At 56.2% G+C, this 27510-nt stretch overlaps 2 protein-coding genes across 13 annotated transcripts; both read right to left on the minus strand.

The window, feature by feature from the left end:
* Nucleotides 1-570: 570 nt before the first annotated feature.
* Nucleotides 571-5565, minus strand: LOC115383683 (NADH-ubiquinone oxidoreductase 75 kDa subunit, mitochondrial-like). Its single transcript, XM_030085849.1, has 19 exons — nucleotides 5475-5565; nucleotides 4476-4552; nucleotides 4300-4391; nucleotides 4005-4112; nucleotides 3851-3927; nucleotides 3690-3771; nucleotides 3482-3612; nucleotides 3219-3404; nucleotides 2996-3130; nucleotides 2797-2911; nucleotides 2561-2706; nucleotides 2347-2475; nucleotides 2130-2259; nucleotides 1875-2035; nucleotides 1634-1788; nucleotides 1382-1557; nucleotides 1142-1276; nucleotides 926-998; nucleotides 571-840 (listed from the first exon to the last, which is right to left on the minus strand). Exons 2-19 carry the CDS (start codon nucleotides 4546-4548, stop codon nucleotides 749-751), a joined length of 2196 nt encoding a protein of 731 aa, XP_029941709.1. The 5' UTR covers nucleotides 4549-4552; nucleotides 5475-5565; the 3' UTR covers nucleotides 571-748.
* Nucleotides 5566-6197: 632 nt separating this feature from the next.
* On the minus strand, nucleotides 6198-27508 carry LOC115383669 (mitogen-activated protein kinase kinase kinase kinase 4-like). Of its 12 annotated transcripts, XM_030085805.1 has the most exons (33): nucleotides 27232-27508; nucleotides 26857-26922; nucleotides 21155-21211; nucleotides 18809-18934; nucleotides 18606-18716; nucleotides 18432-18522; nucleotides 18166-18296; nucleotides 18021-18075; nucleotides 17829-17907; nucleotides 17099-17274; nucleotides 16892-16964; nucleotides 16599-16809; nucleotides 16345-16506; nucleotides 16184-16270; nucleotides 15443-15904; nucleotides 14725-14874; nucleotides 14125-14373; nucleotides 13810-13901; nucleotides 13573-13712; nucleotides 13391-13485; nucleotides 13225-13233; nucleotides 12177-12355; nucleotides 11928-12036; nucleotides 10759-11070; nucleotides 10096-10213; nucleotides 9755-9925; nucleotides 9504-9647; nucleotides 9280-9414; nucleotides 9105-9205; nucleotides 8880-9029; nucleotides 8628-8787; nucleotides 8386-8525; nucleotides 6198-8267 (listed from the first exon to the last, which is right to left on the minus strand). In XM_030085805.1, the coding sequence occupies exons 1-33, from the start codon at nucleotides 27286-27288 to the stop codon at nucleotides 8184-8186; spliced, it is 4482 nt and encodes a 1493-aa protein (XP_029941665.1). In that variant the 5' UTR covers nucleotides 27289-27508; the 3' UTR covers nucleotides 6198-8183. The 12 variants fall into 12 exon arrangements, with proteins under 12 accessions (XP_029941665.1, XP_029941669.1, XP_029941667.1 ...); XM_030085809.1 differs by lacking the exon at nucleotides 15443-15904; XM_030085807.1 differs by lacking the exon at nucleotides 13225-13233 and having other exon boundaries at nucleotides 13585-13712.
* Between the last annotated feature and the right edge of the window lie 2 nt (nucleotides 27509-27510).

Here is a 27510-nt window from a genome sequence, read left to right on the forward strand (position 1 = left end):
CACGAAACTCATTTTACTCTGGAAACCGAGTCTAACTTCATGTGCAGATCTCACTCAGGAGACTCACACACTCTTATCTTGAACATCTCCTACACTGGAACATGTTATCGGTCCCTTTAGTGACACTCGGTGCATTTAGACAGAGTTAAAAAACACAGCAGGAGTTCTGAACGCATCCGAAGCGAGTTTTTAAATCCTGTTTATCATAACGCAGGGCGGCCGGGACGCTCTCTGCTGAACCGCGCATGCTTCAGCAGCGCAGGCACAACTTCACGGACACAGCTTGGCAAACGGCCCGCGGGGAGCTTGCGGTTTGTTTTCCAGGTTTTGATTCAAGGCGTCGGCCGTGAACACAAAGCGCGACAAGTGGTGATGGAGAGGAGGCGGACATGACCAAAGAAAGGAAGGCTGGGAGGGTTTCAGCGTCTCCCCTCCGCTGCGAACGCTTCCGGCTGAGCTCTGATGAAAACACGAGGCTGATTATCAACCAGCAGATCTGAACCTTCGTCGCTCTTTTACTGAAACGTAAAACCGTGGAACACGAAGCAAGAAGACGAGGACCAAATGGAACAAAGTGACTTTTGTAGGAGTTTATTTATATTTTGTACGTTCTTCAGCATCATTCAACAAAGCTCGCTCACGGGAGTGAAAACGATTTACAACAAGCATCGAGGACAGGTTTAAATTAAAGAGCAACACCAAGTCTGTCGGGGGGGAGGCGTGAGGGTGTTTTCAGAGGAGGAGGGGCTCAGCAGACGGACGGCTCCTCCACGGCGGCCGCTCCTTCCGTCACGGCTTTCACGCACTTGGCCATCGTCTGGGACGCTCTGCTGATGGAGTCTGGAGACAGAGACGGCGCTTCAAGCGTGTGCTTTTCAGAGGGAGACACACACTCACACACACGCGCACACACTCACACACTTACCTGTCATGTAGAAGTCCTTTGCTGAAAGCTGCGGCGGCACCAGGGGGGCTGCCAGGAGGTCCTGGTTCACCGTCTGGAGGAGAGAAAAGACGGATTAGAAGAAAGCGGAGACGTCTCTGAGCATCCGGTCCGTCTGCCGAGCTCAGTAAAACCGTCATCCCAGGCGATGTGGAGGTGATGGTCCACCGTGAGGGGCGGCGGTCGAGCAGTGCGTACCTGAGCCAGCTCCAGCGCCTGTCTGAAGTAGTTGGCCTCCTCCACGTCGTCGTAGCGGACCAGGTTGGGAGACACCTCGGCCAGCCGGGCCCGCACCTCCTCCAGAGAGTCGTAGGGCAGCGTGACGCCGGCCAGCTGCAAACACACCGGCACGGCGCTGTGAGTCACACCGAGCTCAGCGCGCGCATGCGCGCGTGTGTGTGTGTGTGTGTGTGTGTGTGTGTGAGAGCGCCTCCTCACCTCGGAGATGGCTCTGATGACCTTCCAGTCCTCCCGGGCCAGGCCCGGCGCCGTGACCGCCACCTTGGTGTGCTGGCTCCGGCCCTCGGTGTTCACATAGGTGGCGTTCTTCTCGGTGTAGGCCGCCCCGGGCAGGATGATGTCCGCCATCGGCGCTCCGACGTCCCCGTGATGACCTGGAGCGTCGAGAGCCGGCGTTAGAAGAGGAACCCTTTGAGATTCAGGGAGCGGGACCCGGCCGGGCGAGCGTACCCTGGTAGATGATGAGGCTGTTCTGGGGCAGGTCCGCTCGGCTGATGCAGCCGGCGTCGGCTCCCAGCAGGAACAGGACTTTGGGCGGGTTCTTCCTGATGGCGTCCACGCCGGCCTTGTAGCCCAGATCCAACGCGGCCACCTGACTCGCCACCCTGAACACACACACGGACGTTTCTCTCGGTCAGACCGGCTGCTCCTCGGTCGCTGTGCTTCCACAGACCCGCTGGAGGCGCCGTACCTGTGCAGGACATTGAGGACCTTCCAGCCGTCCTCCACGCCGCTGCTGGCCCGGGCGTTCTGAGCGATGGTGGAGACGGCGCTCAGGATGGCGGCGCCGTCGTCCCTCTGCAGGGCGCTGCTGCCCACCACCACCACGGGGCGCTTGGCGGCTGAGAGCACCTGCAGACGGACGGACAGAAGAGAACCGCTCAAAACAAGCAGCCACAGAAAAGCGTCCCTCCGGGAGGATCACGAACGTCCGTGTGTGTCCCACCTGGCAGAAGGGGTGTGTGCCGTTGGCCAGCTCCTTCAGGACGGAGGTTTCTTCTCCCAGGTGGTCGTAGGTGTAGCTGAGGTCGACCCCGTGACCCACCACGGCGACCTGGAGCTCGTTGTGGAGCCAGCTGACGGAGGAGACGCGCCCGTGTGAGAACGCTGAAGGAAAGCCAGTCGGACGATGGCGCAGACGTGAGGAGTGTGTGTTCCTTTACCTCTTGCGGATTCGGGCGTTGAACAGCGGGGCCTCGTACCGCGGGTTCGTTCCCACCAGCAGCAGGAGGTCGCACTCCTCGATCCCGGCGATCCGGGAGTTCAGCAGGTAGTTGGAGCGCAGGTCCGAGCTGAGACCAAGACAGAGACGGTGAAAAGGGCTGAAGGCGCCGACACTCGTCTGACGGACCAGCGAGGCCGGGCGGCCTTCCTCACCCGGCGCCGGCCGTGGGGAACACCTCCTCCGTACACAGGTTCTCCGAGTTGAGTCTGTTGAGGACGTCCTTGAGGGCGACGAGCGCCTCGGCGTCGGCCATGCCTCCCGCGATGGCGGCGACGTCGTTGCCCTGCACGCTCTGGAGCTGCACAAACACACACACACACACACACAGGTCAACGCACGGTGACGGGGAAGCGTCCCGCTGCAGGGAAACGAAGAGAAAGACACTTACTGCTCCGGCGACACGAGTGAGAGCATCCTCCCAGGTGGTCGGGGTCAGCTGACCCGACTCGTCCTTCACCATCGGCTGGGTCAGCCGCTGCCTCTTCAGACCGTCATACGCAAACCTGGGTGTGGACATTACAGGAAACCACAGGTGAATGAGATCCAGCCGCTTCTTCCAGGCCTGCAGGTCTCACTGTGGGCCCCACCTGGTCTTGTCAGAAATCCACTCTTCGTTGACGTCCTCGTTCAGCCGGGGCATCACCCTCATCACCTCCCCTCCTCTGGTGCTCACCACGATGTTACTCCCCACAGCGTCCAACACGTCGATGGACTCTGTTTTCCTGCAGGGAAGACAGAAGACGAGTATTTACACCTCTGCCGATTGGAGCAATGCTTTAAAAAGTGGTGCGAGTATCAGAAGGTCCCCACCTTGTCTCCCAGGGACGTGCAGTGAAAGCGTAGGGTTTGGAGGTGAGCGCGCCCACGGGACACACGTCGATCACGTTGCCCGACAGCTCTGACATGAACATTTTCTCCACGTACGTCCCAATCTGCAGGTTGTTTCCTCTGCCTGTCGTTCCCAGGTCCTCCACTCCAGCGATTTCACTGGCAAAACTGTCCGAAGACACAGCGTGACGCCGGGGATCTGGATAAGCCGGAACGTACCGAGACCGCAGGCCGGCTGCACCTACCGAACGCAGCGTGTGCACTGGATACAGCGCGTCATGATGGTTTTGATGAGCGGCCCGATGTTCTTGTCCTCCACTGCCCGCTTTCCTTCTGAGAAGCGGCTGCGGTCTGAGCCGAACTGCATGGACTGATCCTGAGAGCAGAGGTGAAGGTCACGTCTGAACCGCAGCCTGCAGACATCCCACGGCGACGCTGCTCATCAGGGCTTACCTGCAGGTCGCACTCTCCTCCTTGATCACAAATGGGACAGTCCAGCGGGTGGTTGGCCAACAGGAACTCCATCACTCCCTCCCTGCAGACGCACAACAGGCTTGATCAGTGAAGCTCCACGAAACGCATGTAAAGCTTGAACTGGGAAACACAGCTCGGACCTGGCTTTGCGTGTCTTCTCTGAGTTGGTCAGGATGTTCCACCCCTTCATCACAGGCATGGCGCAGGCTGCAACGGGCTACAGACAACATTTCCAACAGTTACTTAAACGTGCAGATTTACCGAAGAGTGACTTGCTCAGATTTGTTCCGCCACCTTTGGTGCTTTTTCGATTTCCACCAGACACATGCGGCAGTTTCCCGCCACTGAGAGTCGCTCGTGGTAGCAGAACCTGGGGATCTGAATGCCTGCTTTCTCGCATGCCTGAGCAGAACAGAACATGGGAAAAATGAAGACATTTAAAGGAAATCTGAACAGACTCGTAAAACGCACATAATCAAAACACTTTCTGCAATATTTTAGTTAAATTGACCTCCAAACACAAGGCACTCTCAGCTCTACCATGTTTTAATCAATGTCTGCAATGAGCGAGTCTTCCTTAATTTCTTACCTGCAACACGGTCGTTCCAGGCAACACCTCTACTGGTTTCCCGTCCACAAACACTTCCACCATGTTGCTGGCAGCACGCACTGAAGTACGCACTGGAATCAACACAAAGCAGGCAACCAAGTGAAGGCACGAGTCTCAGACGACCTTTTCTTAAGAAACACACAAACAGATCTTACCAGGGTTGGGAGACGCCAGGCTGCCCTTGGCGGCCCCGGCGAGAGCTCGCCCGACGGTCGGCAGTCGCAGCATGATGCTGTGGATGGAGCCATACGAGATAAATGTGCTAATTTCAAGAACTCAGCACGAACAAATACTCTACAACCTGAACATTTGGTGCACAACAAATACAAATACAACAGAAAAGCACATCAGAAAAGAACAAACAAACAGAGGTTTTAAAAACACACCTCCAATGACTGCTTGCTCTAGAGATTCCTGATTGAGTACCTCAGTTATCTTATTACTTAATACACTTTTCATGACCTACATATTTACGGATTAATTCAAAGATCCTACTTCTTTATTCACGATTAACAAATTTATGAAGAAATCCACCATATTGCTGCACTGCTAACTGAATCTTTAAAAACTGAGACACATTTATCCCCAAAAGGTTTTGTGTTTCATTTAAGGTCATATTATGAACCTTAAATGACTCCTCAGCAGTCATCAGGTCAGCTCCTCAGTGCACAAACACTCAACACACAGTGAACTGGGTTACTTTTAGGCTTCACCTGTAAAGGACTTCACATTAGGATATTTATCCTCAAGGATGACAGATTCATCAAGTCCAAGCAGAGTTCAACACTCAATACCTGAGTATATAACCACAACCTGCTCAGCCGGTGTTACGTATCGTAGCTGTCACTGTCAACAACAACAAACACTGCAGCGCCCTAAATACGTCCCGAGAATATTACACAGATATGACACGGAGACTAACTCAATAACAAGAGTTAATAAATGTTTAATAATTAGATAAAATACGCGCACCTTCCAGTGGGGGCTCCTTGCTGGCAGGCTAACAGTTAGCTAGTCAAGGACACGGAGGCGGCATGTTGTTAGAGGGTACGTGACGCCGTAAGGTCAAAAACGGACGTTTCCGTTCACGGAACCGAATAAAGCAGACAGAATCAAGTATTTTCATTAACGCACGATGTGTAGTGGGTGCTTACCTTTCGCTATTTGGCCTTCTGGACCAGAACAGCGCTGAACTTAGAAGTGAGAGGCTATGGCGTTAGCGGAAATCACTTTGTCCCACTTCCGGTTTGATGGAGTTCTCACGTTTCACAATAAAAATCTTATTTTCTGCTCAGCCGTAGATACGATTTGACATTTTAACAACATCAAATGATAAAATAATAAAATAATAAATCGCAGCATTTCATCACGAACACTTACTTGATGAAGAGCCAGTTTTTATCCGTACAATCATCACATTCAAACCAAAGGGGGGAAATGCTCTGGCAACAACTCATAGATAACTCTTTATTTAATTTCATATTAATCTATCAATATTCACGTACTGATACTTCCCCGAGCTCCTATATTATATCGACAATGAGAAAAAAAATAAAACTTATAATGAAGAAGTTGAACTTCCGGTACGATGGACTACATCCGGGTACTGTTGGAATAACGCTTGACTACAAATAATAGAAAATAGAGATTAAAAATCAAGGCTAAAAATCATACTGTATACTTATACTTCTTTAAAACTAATTTTTGAAATTCTAAACTATCCAGGAGTGTTTCCAGTCACCCAGTGGATTTATTTCAATTCGAAATAGTGAAAGTTGCATGGGTCCACATAAATGTGATTGACTGCAACTGGACAGGTTTTCATTTGATGAATTCCACCCATAGATATTTATGATAATTAAGGAATGACTCAGCACTGTAAATTACTTCTGATTTTATTCAATGGAAAAAAAGACCATCAGGAAAATACAGTAATTCCCATAGTACACACAGAGAGGACATAAATTAGAGGCATGGCAGAGCAACGTTTGAAGGGAATCATGTCACCTGGCACCGTCTGAGCCGCGCAGCCAGGGGCACAAAACACCGTGCACGATGTCGGATGTCGAGGAATCAGTGAAATGACACTTCTGGACTTGTGTAATTCACAAAGTGAGCAAAAGGTAATTATTCCTGTACACAAACGTCTAAATGATAGTACAAAAAAGGGGATAATACAAAATACAAAAACAGGAAGGGAGTACAGGGGGGAAAGGGAAGTGGGTTTGGGGGAAACCGCCCTCAAAATAAACCATAAATATTCATATGGATGCACATTGGTTTAACGAAACAATTGCTTCTGTAAACATTTTCAACATAAGGTGTGCATTACATTTTCAAAAACCACTGCAGTCGCATATTTATTTGAAAGGTTATATAATAAAAACAAGACTAAAAACTAAGTCCGAGTTAAAAATATGCCGCTTCGTTCACGCTGCCGTCTGGAGTGGTTCTGTAACACTGCTGGAGGAACGGGAGGTCTGTGGCCTTCATTGCTTTTTCTCAAACCTGACCGTTGAAAGCACCGCGTTGCAATGTCTGCCTGCAGCTCTCAGACAGCGAAGGCACCACCTTAAACTGAGAGCGGAGTCCGTGGATGTCAAGTTTTCTCATTCATACGTGCAACAGGATGGATTCTACGTGAAACAGAGGAGTGAAAACGAGTGCGAAATGACGAGCGGGTCTGGCATCTCCGCTGAGGCGTCACGAGAGGCGCGAGGGGGGGGGGAAAGCGGGACGCAGGAAGAGTTCTGGGATGGGAGCGAAGGTTCGGTCAGAGTGGTGTGGAAGCAACCGGCTGTGCGACAACGAAAAGAGGTCCGACGCCGAATCGCACGGCTGATTCTGATTCCAGAGAGTTCCCGCCAAATCCAAACCAGATGGAGACGCTTTCTAAGGCAGCTAAATATGAAGTTTCCTTCAAAACACAGAGTGAGATGAAGACACGGAACTGTGCAGGTGGAGGACAATCAAACCTCGGTTCCCTTACTGGCCTCCATGCTACCTTGACGGCCACCTGCTAATTCACAGTTTATCCGAGCCCTACTTATAACGGACGTTAAAGGAGAAACCCACGGAGAGCTGTGAGGAGCCTCACACTTCTGGCTGTTCGGCTGGTCCGACACTTCCTGTCAGCGACTCAAGACTTCGCGATGAGAGAAATGACATGCTGCTAATAAATAGTGGATTTTTCCTTTAAATCTCCTTTATAAGTGTCGTCGTGCGCTTCATTAATGTGCAGCAAGTCACATACAAAGTGTACAGTGTATTTCAAAGAACAAACTGGGGCTAATGTCGTCATGCTGTCGTAAGCGGGGCTCCTCCTGGCCGGCGTAGCCTGCAGCGCACGAGGCAAACGTGGTTAAAGGTGTCTGGACGAACGGGCTCGCATCCAGTACCCTGTTTTAACATCGACGAGGTCCCTCAGCAAGTCTTCACCGCGAGGAGGTGAAGGAGGCAGATTTACACGGGGAGCGGATGTAGTGTGGCGTCTGACCCGACCGGGACGCGGATTAAAGCACTGCTACAGACGAGTCGGTCCCGCAGACACACCTCAAGTTTTACTATGACACTTAAAGATTTACGGTGACCCCCCCCCACTCATCCCCCGACGGGAGGTAGAGGACGGGGCGAGAAGAGCCTGGAGGCTCGTGGGGGGGGGGTCAGTGAAACACATCCAGCCCTGGCTCTGTTTCACCTTTACAGTCCAATACGTTGTTTGTTTTTCCAAGTCGGTAACGGGAGGCTGTTCCTCCGGCTTCAGCCTCGCGGCTGAGTTCTCTTCTTCTTCGTCTTCATCGTTGTTGTCGGTAAACGTCACAATGGTCATCTCTTGGTCACGTTGTGGGCGCGAGGCTCGCCGTCTACCAGCTCATGAGGGAGGAGCGTCCCAGGGTCATGAAGTAGACTTGACTGGCGCCGCCGGGACGCACAGAGGCGAAGAAGACCTGCGAGCGGAGGGACAAACCAAAGCGTGTGAGCCGAGTCAGGAGAGGAAAACCACGTCTCCTCCTCCCGAGCGTGTCCACGCTGATCCGTCTCCAGGAGGACGGCAGCCGTCCTCACCTTGTCGTTCCTCTCGCACAGGAACTTCAGCCTCTGGGCCCTCTTGTGCATGAAGACGCCGTCCAGGTGGCCCGTCTCCACGGAGCGGATCTCGATGGCCTTCTCGCCCCAGCCCATGATCTGGTTTGACCTAATGTAGGCTGCACAGCCAGAGGCAGCGGGACGGAGGTCAGAAAGTCACAGGAACACTCTGTTTTTTTTCATTTTGTTGACAAGCAGGGCGGATTTTCGGCGTTCCTTACCCACTGAAGTGGGCATTTCCCCCCACTGCAGCACCACGTCCTTGGTGATGCGGCCGTAGGTGTTGACGTAGACGCCCTCGTCCTCGTAGCAGACCAGCAGCTCGATGCCGTCGGTGTTGGGCAGGATGATGATGGCGTGGCACTGGATGCTGGTCTGGATCTGGCGGCACACGGAGGACAGGAGGGTTGAAGCGAGGGAAGGAGCGAGGGAGGGGCGAAGGCGGCCAGACGGCCGCGGGTGTGGGGGCTCACGTGCGTGGGCAGGTAGATGTCGTAAACGGCGCCGGAGTCCACGTCCACGGCGTGGAAGCCTGAGCAGGAGCCATAGATGACCTTTAACCTCTGACCTTCTTCTACAGTCAGGTCCACCAGCAGAGGCTTGTGCACCAGGTCACCGAACGACTGGCGGCAAGCAGGAAAACGAAAGAGTCAGCCAGAACACCAGAGCCTGAAGAGATCCAGAGGGCGCCGGTTTACCTTGAAGGCCATGAATTTGTGGTACGGTTTGGGAGCCCAGGCGTAAACCTCCACCGCGTTCTTCAGAGCCAGAACCAGGAACTTGATCCTCTCATACTTCACTGCAAACGACAGGACAAGACGTTGAGCCGCGGGTCTGACCCGACCCCTCCCTGCCTCTGAGGACGACACGCACCGACTTTGTAGTGCACGCAGCCCTCCAGGTCGCCCACGTTCACCCAGCCCTGCTTCTTCTCCACCTCGGGGTCGTTGTGCAAAATCTTGTTCCGGAGCCAGGACAGGTAGTAGACCCGCAGTTTGTTCTTCTTCCCTGCAGGAGGCGGAGCTCCGTCAGCCGCGCCAAGAAATAACACGAGCAGCTAAAAAAGCAGCAGAACCGTCTTTTCTGCGGTCCGGTACCTGATATGGTGACCAGGACGTTGAGCCCCTCCAGGACGTCCATCTGCTGGATGCGGCGCCGGTTGATCAGGGGGTAAACTTTGCCCTGACCGCTGCGGTCCAGCAGCATCAGGCCGCTCTCCGTCCCCACCAGCAGATTCACTCCTGAACGGTCGCAAACACGCGAAAACCTCATCAGTCCTCTCATGGCCAGCAGGACAGGACAACTCGGAAGGAACGCTGCAGCGAGCTGAAAGCTCACTGCCGTTTACCCCAGAGCGCCGCGCACAGGATCTCGGAGTTGAACCTCTTCTTGTACTTGCGGATCTCCGGAGTGTCGCTCGGCGGACGCGTGTTGACCGGGTTCACGTTGACCACCGAGCCCTTGCGGGACGGGTCGGCCCTCAGGGGGTCGGCCAGACGTCCGTCTTGCCCAAATCCTGCTGGAGACACGACGGGCGGCGGAAAACATCAGGTCTACGCTGTTAGTGGAGTCATTTTCATAAGCTGCTATCATTCTTCTCTTCCTTTGGTCGTTGGAAGCATCTGGAGTTCGTCACATCTTACTTAGTTTTGGTCTAAAATGAGGAGAAGGTTTTCCTCTGTAACTCACCCATGTTGTTGAGGGAGCTGCCGCTGGATGGAGAGATCTGAAGGAGGCGTGGGTCGATGAAGGGAGTGAAGGAGGAGGAAGACTTGTGTTTGGACATGGAGTTGCTCTCTGACTGGGACTGCCGGAGACAGCGGACATTTAGAAAACGACACGCCGACAGAAAGCCAGCCGATCAGATCCACGAAAACCACAAAGTGCCGGTGTGTTAGTCTCCGTGAAGCCAGTCCGGGTGAATGCGTTAGTGAGAGAAACACTGTGTTTGCTGGGAGTGTTAGAGAAGAAACTGCTCCTGATTAATCCCAGAGCGACGGCGATCAATCCTCCACCACTCGACGCAGTTTGGTTAAAGAATCAGAACAAACAGGCGGAACGATTCGGGATCACGTTCGCCCGTTCACCACACCAGCCATGCCACTCTTTGATTTAAAGACGCTATCGTGCAAAGTCCTGTTAAAAAAGAAAGGATCACTGCTGGTTAGTTTCATCAAAGCCCCGGTTTAGTCGTCTCCGTGCCGTGGCGGCGTTGTCCCACCGGGTGGCGCCAGTGTTAGCAGGGAAGGAGCAGTGAGGGGAGAGAGGCTGCAGGCCGAGCGAGAGAGAAGCCACCAGGAGGAGGAGGAGCCGCCCGGACCGAGCCCGTCCGAGCCGTGTGACGGGACGTACCTCGATGGCAGAGAGCTCGTCCAGCGAGATCTGAGGGGACATGGCGGGGCCGGCGAGGCTGGATGAGGAGGGGAAGGGGGAGGAGGAGGGGGTGGAGGCGGAGGAGGACGGGATGGTGGTGGAGGTGATGGAGGAGGAGGAGGAGGAGGGGGAGGAGGGGGAGTGATGGCTCTGCTGGATAAGGTCTGGGAGGTGGTGTATGCGGCCGGCAAAGCTGTTTTTCTCTGGGAGGCCGTGGCCAGAGCCGGGGGTGGAGGAGGAGGAGGAGGAGGAGGAGGAGAGGCTGACCAGACGCTTTATGTCAGCTGTGCTCTGGAAGCAAGAACAGGCACATGTGGGCTCCAGCAAGCAGGAGGAGGAGGAGGAGGAGGAGGAGGAGATGGAGGAGGAGGAGGAGGAGGAGGAGGAGGATGCATGAAAGCCTCCATCTCTAAAATCACAACAGATTCTGTACACAACACTGTAAATGTAAACTACAACATTTGGAACAGTCGATCATCCTTCAGCTCCAGTCAAATGGGACCAAATCAAAACAAATTAACACACACACACACACACACACACACACAAATTACACTACGTGACCAAATGTCCACTCTTCTCTGTTCTTGGGTAGAAAGTGTTTTTTTTCTGTCTATTTGTGCTACAAGTAAAAGTAAAATACTAGATTTGCCTTTTAAACTTTGTTTTTAAGACCAGGGCCATGAAGCCTCTGAGTTCCCCGTTTTCTGCAGCACTCCGTGTGGAAAAGAGCCTGAAAGCCTCGTGTGCCTCAGTGAGAGGGAGTTTCAATACAGCCGGGACTCTGGTAAAACCAGTCCTTCAGCTGAACAGAGCTACATGTGTTGCAAAGCGTCACGTTTCTGTGAATAACACCTCTAAAAATTAAAGATAATTCCTGATATTTGTGCACCGAACAAAAATCTGTTATTTCAAAGACACAAAAGCAAAGTGTGGAGATCATAACGGCCGTACGTTTGAACCATTCATGTCGAGAAGTGATGGAGAAGCACTTTCCACCCAGGAACTAAATGCTGAGAATTCATCCTCCCATCATCCCTTCAACGTGGACACGTGTTTAAACCTCGAGGACGGACCGGCGGTGTGTCCCTGAACACTGCAGCATGGGATCCAGCATGGAGCTTCCGGGCGGAGCGGCTCTGTCTCACCTGTCTGATGACCAGAGTTCCGTCTTTGGAGGGCGTGAGGGCCTGGTCGCTCTCCGAGTCTTCCACCAGCATGGTCTTGGCGGACTCCGTCTCTCCGTTGCTGAGCCTCCTGCAAAAGCCACGGGGATATCTGATGTCCCACAACCAGACGGGCGTTAACAGCCATGCAGGGAAGACACGATGGATTGAACAATTTGAGGACGACCGCGGCAGAAAGCGGAGCGTGCGCGCCGCCGCCGCCGTGCGTACCCGGCTCTGGAGTCCTCGGCTCCCGAGGTGGACTCCTCCCCCGCCTCCTGCTCCACCTCCTCGTCGTCGTCCTCGTCGGTCGTGCCCGACTCGTCGCTGGAGGAGGAGTAGTCGGTCACTTTGTGCAGCGGCCGCACGTCGTCCACCGCCCGGAGCTCCTTGGCCAGGGCGGTCAGGTCCTGCGGGAGCAGCGAGGAGGCGTCACACCGACCAGAAGATTCAGCCACAGAACAGGCTCTCTGACTCAAGACAGTCTGAAAGGAAGCTGCGAGCCATCCCTCCTCTCTGGTCAGCTCTCCTCCGTGTATAAAGCAACACGAGCAGCAGAGGGAAACGCTGAGACCGACGTGGTCAGTCCCTCCAGACAAACTGTCCCCACAGCTCAATACCTGGGCTTCTTGCTCTGGATTTCACAGATGTTTTTCCATAAGTGGCAGCACTGATTTAAAGAATAAAGATCCTTGCATGGCTTGCAGTTTTGTGAATTTCAACAACAATCCCCCCAAACCTCACAAACTACATGGCTTTGTTGTCAATTTCCAGCTGGAACTGTCACAAAAAAGCAACAGTTACACCAGATAGTTCACAAAGTTTGGCTTTTACAATGATAAATGTGGCTTCAGGATTCTGGAGGGACTGAAAAAAGTGGTTTTGGTCAGGCGAGCACTGAGGAGGAGGAGGAGGAGGAGGAGGAGGAAGGACACTTCCCAAACAGTTTATCCAACAACAACAACGCCAGGTGTGATCTGCTCCCACCGAGACACGGAAACAAGGGAGGGTGAGTTTGCATTCAAATGTACTGGCATTCAAATCCCGGCTCAGGAGACCGCGGCGGGGAAGGGGGAGGGGCTTCTCGGGGGCTCCGGTGGCGGCAGGCAGGGAGAGAACCGGGAGGTTCAGTGGCAGGCGGGAAGAAGAGGAGCTCATGAAAAGCAGGGATAGACAGCGATTCCCACAAAAAGGGTCTCGGTCGCGTGATGCAAGGAGGGATTCAGGGGTTCGAGCAGGGCGGGGGTGAGACGGCGTCGTCCCGTTCCGAGGGGCTTACCACGTCGGCCTGAACAGTCAGGAACCAGTGGATTCGCCACAAGGGGGGGAAGAATTCGAGGTAGGAAATAGAGCAGAAACCAGTCGGTTCCCATTGACGGCTTTGAGATGAAGCAGCGCGGCGGCGGCGGCGGCGGCGGCGGCGGCGGCGGCGGAGGAGGACTTACCGCCGGGCGGGTGGGCCGGGCCAGGTTCTTCTCTTCTGGTTTTTTGGAGGCGTTTTCAGGCCGCTGGAGAGGAGAGCCTTCAGATTTAGAGGAAGCTGCGCGGAGACAAAAGGAAACGGCGTCAGCGCTGATCGCGAGGGGCCGAGCGAAGGGAGGGGAAAGCCGAGGCAGCGGTTCAGTACCGGGGGACTCACAGCGTGGCCGGAAGCGGTCCCCCGGGCTGGCCTGGGAGCTGGAGTTGGAGGAGCCGGAGGAGCTGCCGCTGCCCGGCCGGGACTGCAGCTTCTCCACCCGATCCCACAGGGGGCGCTGCTCCACGTTACTGACACACACACACACACACACACACACACACACACACAGAGTGAGCCTGCCGCAGACCAGAGGCTCGCCGGCCCCTCGGAGCTCCCTCCCCTCACCTGCCGGCGTTCCTCTGGCCGACCGGCTGCGCCGGCAGCGGAGACTCCCGGCGGGACAGCACCGGAGACCTGGACGTCGTCCTCACCGGCACCTGGAGGACACACAGCCGCAGATCCTCAACCCGCGAGAAAAGAAACGCCCCCGAGAGACACCCGACGGCGGCGGAGGGACTCCAACTCCCCCAAAGCCAGATGTGAACAATGCAAACGACTGTTTCAGTCCTACGAAAACCCGGAGTGACACAAACGGCATGGTGGGTGGAGGGACATGAGGTGGAGGAGGGGCCGGCGGGGCGGGGGAAGGTGGTCCCTTACCTTGGGAGGCACCTCCTCGCTGCCGGCCGCAGCCTGGGGGTGGTGGAGGGGAGGTTGGGGTTGGGAGTCAGTGCGTGCGGGAGATGGGTGGTGGTGCTGGGAGCGCAGGTGGAGCTGAGCAAAGCTAGAGGCCACGCCCCCGGACTCGCTGAAGGACTGCGAGCGGGCCACCACGGGCGGCGGCGGCGGAGGAGGAGAGGGGGCGGCGCTGTTGCTGCTCTTTAGAGCGGCCAGGTGGGACCACTGCACCTTATAGGGGGGGCGAGGAGGGAGAGAGGGAGGGGGGGGAGGGGGGGGGGGGGAGACAAGCAGACAACACAGTGAGCCATGAGGGAAGATGTGTGTGGCTTCAATAGATACACACATGCACACAGGAGACGACGCACAACACGGAACGATGGAGGGACTCACTCCTCTGCACCGACCACACCGGGACTAACCACAACCACGCCTTCACTCGCTCACACACACGGCGAGAAAACTGCCACAAACACACGGTTCACCGATAACACACACACACACGCACCTACCACACCGTTTAAAAACTGGAGTGAGGAAGAGAGGAGGGGGAGGGGGAGGGGGAGGAGGGGGAGGAGTTACCTGAGGCTCCATGGGGCGGTGCATGGCCGACGCCTCGGAGGAGCCGCCGTTGGAGAAGGGCTCAGAGGAGCGGGGAGGCAGTGGGGGCTGCTTGGGAGCGGGGGCGGTCTGAGGGGAGCCCTGAATGTTCTTGCGGTAGCGCTCGTCGGCCTGGGGCGAGGAAAGGCGGAGCCACAGAGGAGAGAGGCGGGGATGAGGGTCAGGGATCCGCGGTTACCGTTACCGTTTACCGGCAATGAACACGATCGGCGATCACAGTCATCATGCTGGAAGCCGTACAGACAAACACGAACATGTGAGGCTCTGCTGAGGAAGCGTGTCTGTCGTTACTCAAACAGCGGAGGGAAAGACGGCGGTTATTGACACGACATCGCCGCCGGTTAGTTCGCGGCTCAGTCGTCCACATGCAGGAGCCACGCCGCAGAAACGTCACAGCCAGGCCGCACAGGTCCTCCGGCCGGACGAGGAAAAGCAGCCTTCAGGAGGAACGACGGGGCAAATCCTCAAACCCAGAGGCCGGCGGGTCGTCCGGCTTCGCTGGTGACCGAACGGTCTTTATTAGTGAGACACGGTGCGGTTTTAATGTCATTCAAAGAAGACAGGGTCTGCTTGTCGCTCGCAGGATTACCAGACTCTGTGTGACGGCAGAGCAAGCAGCAGCTGGAAGGAGCAGGCAGAGGAGGAGGAGGAGGAGGAGGAGGAGGAGGAGGAGGTTCACCTCTCTGATTGGCTGAGGATGACTGACAGGCTGGGCCGGCCTGTCGGGCTCCGAGCCTTCTGCCTGGGAGGGCTTACAGTCAGGGGGGGAGTCGGCCACGGGGGGGCTCGGGGGGTCTGGGACCCGACTGGGACCGTTCTCCTCAGAGTCTACCCTCTGGGTGCTGCTGCCGCTGTCTGGGGGGGCCGCCTGGGGGGCTCCGGACTCCTCGCAGGCGCCCCTCGCCAGGGCGGCGGTGGCGTCCAGGACCTGGGCTCTCGGGGCGGAGACCAGGGCCCTGCCGTCGGGGGGCAGGGTGGAGGTGTGGGGGGGTTTGCTACTGTCTGGGGGGGCTCTGGTCTTGTCGCCGGGCGGCGCTCGGGGCTCGTGCTGCAGCGACAGCAGGTAGGCCTGCTCCTGCTGCAGCCGCTTATGCAGCCGCTCGGCTTTGCGCTGCTCCTCCAGCTCCCGCCACTTGAACTCCTGTGGCGGCAGAGCGGAGGGGGGGTTCAGGGGGGGGTTCAGGGGGGGGGGGGGGGCAGCTGGCCACTGGGCCGGGTCAACCCATTCTGACAAGCAGCCTGTTTGAGGGGTTAAACCGTTAAAGAAGATCACATGTTTTAACAGGCAGTCTGCAGAGACACCACCTCAGTCGTCATGAGAACAAACTGAACCGAGACGTTTCTCACTCTGCATGCGAGCGTCGCTGGAAGTCTCTCTGCAGAGTGTGTGTGTGTGTGTGTGTGTGAGAGACGGACTGACCAGCAGCATGGCCTGCTCCCGCAGCAGCTGCTCCTGCAGCATCTCCAGGTGCCTCTGCTCCTCCTCCAGCTGGCGCCGGATGTACTCCTGTGGGGAGGAGAGGCGGTGTGAGCGGCGGTGAGTGGGCGTGGCTCCACACGACGGCCCGTCCGTCGCCAAACCTGCTCGCGGTCGTTCCTCCTCTTCTCGTCCTCGGCGCGCCGGCGCTCCTCCTCCTCTTTGCGCCGGCGGTCCATCTCCTCCATGCGCCGCTTCTCCTCCTGCTCGCGCCGCCGCTGCTCGCGCTCCTGCTGCCGCCGCATCTCGCGCTCGCGCCGCTGTTGCTGTTGGTTCCAGAACAAACGGGAGTGACTGACCGGAAGCGGCGAGGCTCGCCGGCGGGGTTCAGGTCTCTGGAGGGAAGCGCCGGGCCGACCTCCTCCAGCCGCCGCCGCTGCTCCTTCTGCTGCTCGATGCGCTTCTGCCTCTCGGCCAGCAGCTGGCGCTTGTACTCCTCCTGCTCCCGCAGCTGCTGCTCCTGCAGGAGCTGCTGGTGGCGCAGCGCCTCCGAGCGCTCCTTGTTCTCCTGCTGCAGGCGGATGAAGTCGCGGCGCAGGGTGGACTCTCCGGGGACGTTGACGATGGAGCTGGGGGACGGGAGAGTCGGGGTCAGGGGTCAGATGAGCCTCGGACGGGAGGGGAGGGGAGCGAGGGCGTCGGCCGGCGTACCTGGGCTCTCCTTCCTGCTCCGGAGGATCCTCCTCCTCCTCCTCGCTGCCGCTGTACTCGTACTCCGTCTCATCTGAGCGTGGGAAATAAAGAAGGACCAAACAGTCAGGAGGGAAACGGTCTGCCATCTGACCTCAGAACAAGCCTGAGATCACCACCACGGCAAAGGCAGCCTGTTCAGACGGGAAGGGGAAAAGACGGCCGCACCTTTCTCGCCCCTCTTCTTCTTGGTGCGGTCGATGTGGTCTTTGAGCTGGATGCGGACCTGCCTCTCGTTGGGCTGGTCGCGGATGAAGGGGTGCTTCAGCAGCTGCTCGGTGGGCGGGCGCTGCGTGTAGTTCTTCACCAGGCAGCTCTCGATGAAGCTGAAGAACTTCTTGGACCTGCGGCGTCGGCAGGTGAGAGAGTTTTCATGAAGAGGACCGAAGCCAAGCCGACGCCTCCGCCAACAAGATCAGATTCCAAATGACCCGAGCAACACTCCCCCCATTCATGCCTCTGGTGTCTCGACTGAGGTTTCCACACAGCAGCGAACGCACCACAGTGAGACTATTGTCGCCGCTGCACCTGCTGTCTGGCGGAGAGCGAGTCGCGCTTCTAATTAACCCGTTCATAATCGAAATGGCAGCGGCAGAACAGCCTGCTATTTCCAGGAGAACTTTCGCGATCCCGTGACCGCTAAAAATGTTTGAACTAATCCATCCGCGCTGCGGAGGCGGCCAGAGAGATGAACGGGAGGAAGCTGGAGTTATTTCGGAGCCAGGAGAGGCCGGAGCAGGTGTAGCGCAGATGTTCAGATTTAAATCCGGCCCGAGCTGCTGGGTCCCAGATAAAGATCACAACACACACACAGCAGGACTGCAACATCAAGTATCACAGCCCGGCCGAATGCCACACCGTTCCAAGGCGGAACAGTCGTGCACGGCGTGCCGCTCACCATTTCTTGGACTTGAGTCGTGGGGGAGGGTTTCGTGGAATGAGGAAAAGTGCACGCATGGGGTGCATGTCGCACAGCGCTGTGGGACAAACCACAAACACGTCACCATGTCTTCCTGAATACTGTTCCTCTCACATCTTAACCTCAGGTGAAAATCAGCCCGGCGACGCGGCGTGGAGGCGTGACACTCACGAGGAGCTCCTTCGGCCATCTCGATCGCCGTGATGCCGCAAGACCAGAGGTCGCTCTGCGGGACAAAGCAGCGCCCCGGTTAGAAAACCCAGCAGAGCCGCAGGACGGCGGTCTGTCCACCACCGGCTCTCCCAGCAGCGCTCACCCTGTAGTCGTATGTCGCGTCTGGGTTCTCGTCGCAAGCGATGACCTCCGGGGCCATCCAGTACGGCGTCCCGATGAAGGTGTTCCTCCTGCCGACCGTCCGGTCCAGCTGGGCGCTCACCCCGAAGTCCACTGCGGGCAGAAGACAGAGGCGGCCGTCAGCCGTCGGCTGGACGGAGGCGGTCCGGGGCTAACGCCTGCGGGAGAAACTCGAGGCGTTCGGCCCCGTCGGCGAGGGATTTCTCAGGGATCGGCGCCGCAGCTCACCCAGTTTCACTTCGGCGTTCTCGGTCAACAGGACGTTCTGGCCTTTAATGTCGCGGTGGATGACGTGGTGAGCGTGCAAGTGGGCCAGACCCTGAGGAGAGCGGGAGAGAGAGGCCAGGTCAGAGGTCAGAGGAGGAGGAGGAGGAGACGGGGGGGGGGGGGGGATGGGCTCACTCTGAGGATCTCTCTGGAGATGTAAGCGATCCAGTCCTCCTTCAGCTGGTTGCCCTTGGTGTTCTTCACCAGGTCTGTGATCGAACCAGCACCGCAGAACTCCATCACCAGCTACACACACACACACACACACACACACACCAGTCATGAGGAAGAACCCACAGCAGACACGTAAACACACTGCAGAGTGAAGAAAAACTCACCCAGAGCTGGTCGTCGTGTCCCGGAGGGCTCTTCTTAATGAAGGCACCGTAGTAGGTGGCGATGTTCCGGTGGTGGGAGTACTTCTTCAGCATATTGATCTCCAGCTTAATTTCCTCCTCTTCGTCCTACACACACACACACACACACACACACACACACACACACACACACACACACACACACACACACACACACACACACACACACACACACACACACACACACACACACACACACACACACACACACACACACACACACACAGGAAATCAAAGCGGTGAGGTACGTTTAGAAAGAAACCCGATGACGTCCAATCACCGTCCGGCGCCGTTCTGCAGGTCGCCGGGAGTTTTTATCTTTGTGACCGAATGAGACCACTTTCTGGCGAATGACTCCTTTGTTTGGGGATTAATAATGCCTGAGTGAGTCTCATGGTACGTAAGATATACGAGATCGATGGCACAGCCCCCCCCCCCCCCCCACCCTCCAGCTGTTTACAGCGGCTTGAAGAGGAAGCAGAGGATTCCAGGCTGAGATCGCTGATCGCAGACCGAGTCAACAAGCAGATGCAGCGATCACGGCGAGTTTAAACTCTGCTGGAAATGACCTTTAGTGGGAGCAAAACTGTCCACTGTCACTTCTTCACAGAAAGGTCACCACTGGCCCCGCCCCCACCACCCCGCCGCCACACGCACCCAACCGCAGCTTGACGCTGATGAGCGGCGACGCGCTAATTGGACACATGCAGCGATCGGGCCGGGAGAGGTTCGCTTGGTGGCTGCACGGCCTCCGCTGCGGGGGCGGGGCGGGGCGGGGGTGGGGGGGGGGGGGGGGGGGGGGGGGGGGGGGCAGCAGTGTGTGCTTATGAAGGCTTCTCAGCAGCGTTTCCTCTCCCCTCGCCGGGCTGTGCATGCCTCACATGCAGCAAAATGGCAGTTGGCCGTGGATCCAGGCGGCCATGCTGCTGCTGCATGACTCGTTTGAGTTGACGTAAGCCTTTCTGCTGCGTGCCCCCCCCCCCGGCTCCTCCTCCTCCCTCCCCTCTGCTGCGCAGCTGTTGGATTATCACACTCCCGACTGAGAGCCTCGCTGCCACAAGTCACACGGCAATGGAGGGGGAAAAAAAGACACTCATCCGGAGATGTGTGTCAGAGACGGAGAGGGAGGCTCGACTCCAGCAACACTCTTTAAGATGCTTTTAATCTATCTAACGGCGTGCTGGACTCATATCAGGCAGAATGTGTATTCAGATTGGTGCTGCCTTTTGTTCTGCTTTATACCTCGAATCCTAATGATTAAGACAATATTCAACCTGAAATCTGCTCTGAACACGTTAAACTGACAGCAGCACGGAGAACCGAACCAGACGGAACATAAAACATTAAAGACATGAACACGGTTCACGTCTTTCAATCGACCCGCGTCAGAGTCGCGTCATCGGGCGCTCCGAGTGTTTGGTTTCTGATGCAGGGATGCTTTGGAAGTTTACTCCGCTCTTTAAAGCGGGATGCATTTGTGGGATGGGCAGCAGAAACAGACAGTTTGTGTCGGTTAAAGTCTTGAGCATCAGGTGTTAATTTACCTTAAATCAATAAAAATGGAGCGGTTAAAAACACACCGACTACATTTTGGATCCAGTCGTCTGGCGTTTAACCTTCTTCTTATGAACTGATCACAAATGATTCATCCAGCAGCCGCCAACCTTTTCCTAACCTGATGTTGAACAGAGGCCCAGATTACAGCGTCACGTCTGCAGAAAATCAAACGGTGCGTCACTCTCTAAACGAAAAGACAAGCCGGGCTTTATCTCGTCGGCGGCGCCGTGAACGCATGATGAATCATTCAGGTCATGAGAACCCGGCTCTGGCTGTGGGTGCAGGTGGAGGGCGAGCGACAATAACTGAAGTACGAACACAGATAAACCAGTTCAACCCTGGCGGATGGGGTGACAAGCGATTTCCATCCGCCTGTCTGGGAGGCGCGCCTCGTCTCGTGAAGCAGTTGGGCAATGCCCTGCAGATAGGAAGCCGGGGGAGTGTGTAGCTCTGACTCACGGCGAGGCCGCCGGCCGGCGTGAGGCAAGTCGGGACACACGCGCACTGCGTCACCACTTTCTGTCAGGTCTGTGATGAGCGCTGGACCGTGGCGCGCAAATTAGCAATGCGTGCTTGGTGTTGATGGCAGCACCACTGTTTCTGGGTTTTTTTCTATTTTCTAAGGAGAAACCTCTAAAAAAAAATGTTTGATTACTTAAATACACATCCTAAGAAATACAGACTTTGCCAGGAGTCTTTCACGCCTCCGGAGCGGCGTCGCTGCGGAAAACGACACGTTGTCAAGCTTACTTCTGTGACGTCCATGACCTTGATGGCAGCCAGCTGTCCGGTCTTGACATGTCGTCCCTGTGAGGAAACGGGAGAAGTGAGCGTCAGCAGCCAGCGTGACAGCATGTGAAGACACAGAAAAACACGGCAACGCTTTGAAGCTGCTACAAGTGTTTTCAGTGTGTGTGTGTGTGTGTGTGTGTGTGTGTGTGTGTGTGTGTGTGTGTGTGTGTGTGTGTGTGTGTGTGTGCCACTGGATTGTGTCTATTTTGACCTAAAGAACTGCACCAAAGACAAAAATACTCGGTTACAATCAGCTGATACTTCAGACGAGCCTTTTGTTTCTCCCAGCATCAGAGACCCCCCCCCCCCCCCCGGCCAGATGTGAACCAGCTATACGGGCCGCATGCCACAGACGAGCGCATGATTCCCCGCGCTATAAGGTCCCAGCATTCCCAGACTCCTCTGCTCTCCCAACACCCTGCTGCCACTCCTTACATAAACAAAGGACCGAAATAGAGGCCTCTCGGCATCACCCCTCCCTCCCTCGCTCCCTCGGCCAGCCCCGAGCGCAGATAAAGCATGGGACATTTCTGGAGAGCTGCACGGCCCACGCGGGCATCCCCCCCCCCCTCCCTGAAGTGGATGAGCAGCGCAGAGAGCCTGAACTGGGCTCTCCTCCATCCTCCATCCTCCATCCCACCAGCAGCGCCGCCATCCTCATCTCAGCCGCTGCATTCCAGAGTCAATTGAAGCTGTATGGATTATGACAATAAAAGCCAGGCAGGCTTAGGGGCCCTCTCTTTTCACCCAGAGGAGGGGGGGGGGGGGCACTTTACAATGACTTTAATCCTCTGCACTTTGATCCCAGGGGTTGCCACCGCAAAAACAACACCGGGGCCAACGTTACAGCCAGCGGAGCGACCCCCGCCCCCCGCGGTGAGGGGGTGCGCACCCAGGATGCTCGGCTGGTTCAGGAGTCACAGGTGGATCCACAAGGTTTGAACCCTTCCAGTACGGAACATTCCCACATGTTTCGCTCCATTTGGACAGAACTGGAACGGAACTCTTCTTTCCATGAGGAGTTTTTTAAAGGGGCTGCGGTCGTTCCACCCCCTGAAGAAGCCGGGCGGGGCGTGGCGGCAGAGGGGTTATCTGAGGCACCAGGCCATCGCCCGGCTCTCCATCGCCGCTCCTCTAAACCACGGCCAGATGTGCGGCTGGCCCCGGTCCAGCTCGGCTCTGAACCACCGGACGGCCGACTGCTTTCGGACGTCAAGGAGACGACAGCGGACGACTCCTCGCAGGGCAGGACGGCGCTCGGCGTGGAGAAGTGAGCGGCGACGCTCGGCCGGTTCCCACACCGGCCTTCATCTCCTGCTTCCTGTCTGACCCGAGCCGCTCCCTCTCTGCATCGCTCACCTCGGGACGAGATCGATCCACCACTGCAGATCCTCTTTCTCTGCCCGGCCGCCTCTTCTGACAGAGGTTCACCGTTATCTCATGCAATATGTTGACTTTTCACCGTTTCGTGGTATGAATGAGGTCGTTTCGGTTTGAAATACAGTTTTTAGGAGAACTGCAGGCCTCAGGACGAACGTGAGTCAAATATTTTCATTTTTTATGAATGAGTGAACTTTTTTGGAAGAAATCTGGTAAAATTATGGATCAACAGCCTAAAACTAAGAAACAACTTCCCGACCTGAATACTGATCAAGCCTAAACAAACGAACAAAAAAAAAAAAACCCATGAATTCTTGTCTTTCTCAACGACGGTGAGCTTCTCTCCGCTTGTTTCCAGCGGACGCAGAGAGCGAAGCTGCTGAGTAACAAAGGGCCGATCAGCGGCAACAGCAGCAGCACATGACATCCTCCACCTCACTCTGCTGCATACCAGCACACTGACCCAATTCTCACACACACACACACACACACACACACACACGGCCCTGCAGCCTGCACCCTGCACTTGCCCCAGAGAAGGGAGCGTGGAGGTGCCCCGTAAGGCCGGTTTGCTTTTTCAGGGAAACAAGAAAGTCGTCAAGCAAAGCCGGAGGCCGCCTCATCACGCCTGAGCAGCGGCTCAATCAGCTGCAGACAGGACACACACACACACACACACACTCACAAAGTTATGCACTCAGACAGACCGAGTGTTGTTGCGGCGGCGTGGCCGGACGGGGGGACGTTCCGGGTCTCGTGACAGCCATGAGGCAGAGGGTCGCCGTGGCGAAGACGGACACACAAGGGAGACACACGTGATGCGGAGGAGGCGAGGAAACGGCGCGAGCGAAGACCCCCTCCCCCGGCCAGCGGCCGGAGCGCTCACAGTGAGGCTTCACACGGCGCTCATTAATTAGGCAACCGGCGCCGGCATCGGACCGCCGCTACAAGTCATCCAGTCGATGCGAGCGACCGAGGGGTCACCCCTTGCTCCGCCCCAGGTAACCCTCAGGTGCAGACAGCCCCCGAGGGCAACACCGGCCCGTCTGAGGGCGGGGCCGAGGCCGTCTCTGGGGGGGGGGGGTAAGAGGCTTCACCAGCTGCTGATTTGTTGATTTTGACGTCATGTTCGTGAAACATAAATCCATAAAGCCGGCGGCGGGCGCAGCCTCCCGCCTCGGGCCTGACTATATATGGCCGTTCTGTGGAGGAGCAGGGCGGAATCTTCCCTGCATACCTTCAACATTTTGAGGAATGCCGTCTTTTTCTGTGCCGTTATTACGGTATGCTTCCTCTCTCTCTCTTTTTTTTAAATCCTTATATTGAGAGGAGAGTCAACTGGTTCGCCGCCGACTGATAAACAGCTCAGTGAGAAGCTCTTTGTGTGAAACACTTCCCTGAACACCGCCACTGCTGCTGCGCGTGCTTACTCTTTGTTTGTGTGCGTGTGTGCGTGTGTGTGTGTGTGTGTATTTGCCTAAAAATGGGAGACGTGAGAGGATGTAAATCGAATGCAAAATGCGAGCTTTGCCCGTGTTTACTCCCGAAAACCCTCCATCCGTTTCAGGTTGCAGCTGTTTGTCTTCACACAGTCGACACGTCAACAAACACACACTTTCAAACTGGTGAATCACTTCAGTTAAAAACGCCACAAACGAGTGTGTTCCACCTGTCGGCGACCGAAGTGATTAGAAAAGTGCTTTTTTTTTTTCCTCCCTCCGCTGTAATGTCACTCTCACTGCGGCTGCCGCGCCGTGTTTTCAGACGTGCACTGCGATCCGGCACGCGTCCAGCAGCAGAGCGTCCAGCTCCGTAAACCTGGACGCGGCTCTGGCAGGAGGGCGAGTCTGATCCGTCTCAGCGTTTCTATCCCCAAAACCTCAAGCTGGATCAGGAATCCAGCCAATCGAACCCAACACGGCAGAAACGCTGACGGGAGCCCGTCCCGGGATTTGATCCTCGGTTTACAGAGACGGCGCTTCATCATGGCGATGGCGTTACGTTCTCCCCACCGATTCACCCTGAAAACTCTGAAAACTAAAAATAGGTTTAAAAAATGAACTTGTTGACCACTCCCCTTCAGGACTGTGTTTACTGTGAATTCTAAAAGCGAGTACGATAAACACCGATGATTTCAGCATGGATGCAGAGTGTCGCTGGACATTTACACAGGTTTTATTTAGACGACAAAGACATTTCAGGTTTTTCCTGAAAGCAGCTTCGCACATCAGCGCTTACTGAAGCCGCCATAACGTCCAAAACAGAATCAAAAGTCACCACAGGTCCACGAGTGAAGAATCATGGCTACATTGTGTGAACTAAAAGGGCTTTTGCAAAGTGTGACTGAGTGCTGGACAAAGCAGGGCCGGCCTCAGAGGGAGCAGAAACCCCACCCCGCTTTCACTCGGGGGGCTGCTGCGATTATTCACTTGGTCGGACTCTGAAGCGCCGCAGACAAACGCCTCCTTTCTGTGGATCCAACCCACCGACGGGCTCAGAGACCCGAAAGAGCGAGGAGACAAGCTGAGCTTTGTCGGAGTGGCGGGCAGGTTGTGTCTCAAACCGGACAGCTGCTCGTCCACCGCCGCTCCTCGGCGCCGCCGCCGCACGCTCACAGGCTCCCGGCCGGCTAGCGGGACGGTCCTGGCAGTGATGGACGTCTGATGGACGGGAGCGCGAGCGGCAAAGCTCCAGCTTTATGCTGCTGGTGACATTTCCTTCGTCTCATCCGAGCTGCTCAGACTGCGTCTTTGTGTCAGCGGCGAGCTAATCTGACAGTCCTCCTTCGTCCCAGCTGCGTTCCCAAACGGCGGCGGCCGCAAATAGAATTAGCATCGGACGGTGAATGGAGCCAGAGATTAAAAGGACAAAAAAAAAGGAAGGGAGAAGCAGTAATTCTCCGTCCCAAACGCCGGGCTCAGAACCATCTGGAGGCGAGATAGCAGGCGAGCGCCACACCTCCTCGTGCCCCTGCTTCTCGGCTCTGCTCTGCGCGGGGTTGATTTCAGGTGTCGCGACCACGTGTGCACACAGATGGGTTCGCCGTGTGAGCGGCGAGGGAGGCGCGGGGCGGGGGGGGGGTTCGTGCAATGCAGGTCACTGGAGCACTGTGGGCTGTCAGAATTAAACACCCAGCTTAGCCTGCTGCTCGGCGCACAAGCAAAACGAGGATTTTTCTGGCTTCCCAGGGCCTCAGTCAACTGGAGGCAGAAAATAAACCACTGCTGGAGCAAAAATGAACCAACTCGACCAGCATGGATCCTGGCATGTAACTGAAGGAGGTCACAGCATCAAAAACGATGATTATTTCTGAAGCAACTGAGCTAAAAGTCTGAATTCCTGAGGGGAAATGGCTTGACGATGTCTCACAGACATGTACGTCAGCTGGTGATGAAGGTCGAATATCAAACACAACACTTCCCCCTCGTTTCCCTCACCATGACTCAGCAATCAAGCATACTTTAGAAGTGAAAGGCTCATCGAATAATCCTACAATCAAGCCTTTTTCCACACGGAAGCTCCTTTCTTTTACTATCAGCTCGAGGAACAGTGAAAACAAACGCCTTACTACACAGTATCAGCCATTAAACCTGAGCTCAACCTGGAAAACTGTTGCTACCATCGAAAATACGCCCGAAAGCCACTCAACACTGCCACCTACTGTACAGCACAGGCATGACACAAATTTTACTTGGTGCCCCTTTAATTCTCTTTTTTCTTTGGAGACTACAGCAGATTGATTTGCTGGGTTCAATGATAGCATCTCAATAAACGGCAGATCTGCATGAGGGCCGGTGAGTCAGGAGGCCTGTCCACATCTCCGACTGACCCGTCTTCGACTTCCACACCAGCTTCTCCCTCGTCTTTCAACAGCCGCGACGTTAACTTCCAGCAGGGAAATGTGACACCACCGGCAGATGGTGCGCAGAGAGGGGTTCCCGGCCAGCAAGCTGGAACGCACACTTCTGATTTATCCACATACCGAGTCTGGATTTGTGAACGCAGAGAGAGGTGTTGAAGGTGCAGATGGAGGATGGGGGCTGCTTTCTCTGCGCTCGCCTCCGAAACCACATCAGGCGGTGTATCCAGATGTGGATGCTCCGATTCACCGACAGCAGAAACAAGTAAAGCAAATAAAAGTGGCCAAGCAGAACGCCGAGGGTAGGTTCGGGAGCAACCGGGGGGGGGGGGGGGGGGGGGGGGGAAACAGTGGTGTTCGGTGTCGTTGCCGAGCCTCCATGTGAAAACAGGACAGGCCGTGCGCTGCGCCTCAGACCAACCTTGTACACTTGTCCGTAGGTGCCATTTCCAACCACCTCCACCAGCTCGAAGATCCCGGCCGGGTCCTGGGGAGGGAGCAAACACACATGACTGCTCGTGTCCGGACTCGGGCGGGTGCTATTCGGAGGCAGTGTCCGCCGCGGGCCAGCTGTTGCGCCCCGGTCTTCCCCGACATGCCAAACGCATCTCGAACAAAGGAAACCCAGACAGTGGCAACACCTCGCCGAGCCTCGGCGGTCATTCCCGGCGACGCCGCGGATCGGCCTCCAAACTCACCCGCCGACGGCCGAGCGCGGGCCCCGCTCCACCCTCCGGGCGGCGGGGAATCAAACCCCCGGCGGGCTAAAAGAGGGGGAAACGTCGGCAGCACTCACCCGCAGGGAAGCCAGGTCGATGTCGACCAGACTTTTAGCCGGAGAGTCGTTCGCCATCTTTCCGATAAAAGCGCGTCGCCGTCGGAGAGAATCGGCCGCTGGAGCTCCGGCGGGGCTCCGGGGGAAGAACGAGGCTCGGGCCGCCGACGCTTCCTCTCTCTGGGGTCCGCTGGACAGCAGTGAACGCGGGGCTCTGGTTACTCCATGTTGAGGTGGCAGCAGCGGATCCCTGTTCGCTTCAGTGTGTGTGTGTGTGTGTGTGTGTGTGTGTGTGTGTAT

The sequence above is a fragment of the Salarias fasciatus genome (assembly GCF_902148845.1).
Source record: "Salarias fasciatus chromosome 23 unlocalized genomic scaffold, fSalaFa1.1 super_scaffold_20, whole genome shotgun sequence".
In the NCBI taxonomy this organism is placed as follows: domain Eukaryota; kingdom Metazoa; phylum Chordata; class Actinopteri; order Blenniiformes; family Blenniidae; genus Salarias; species Salarias fasciatus.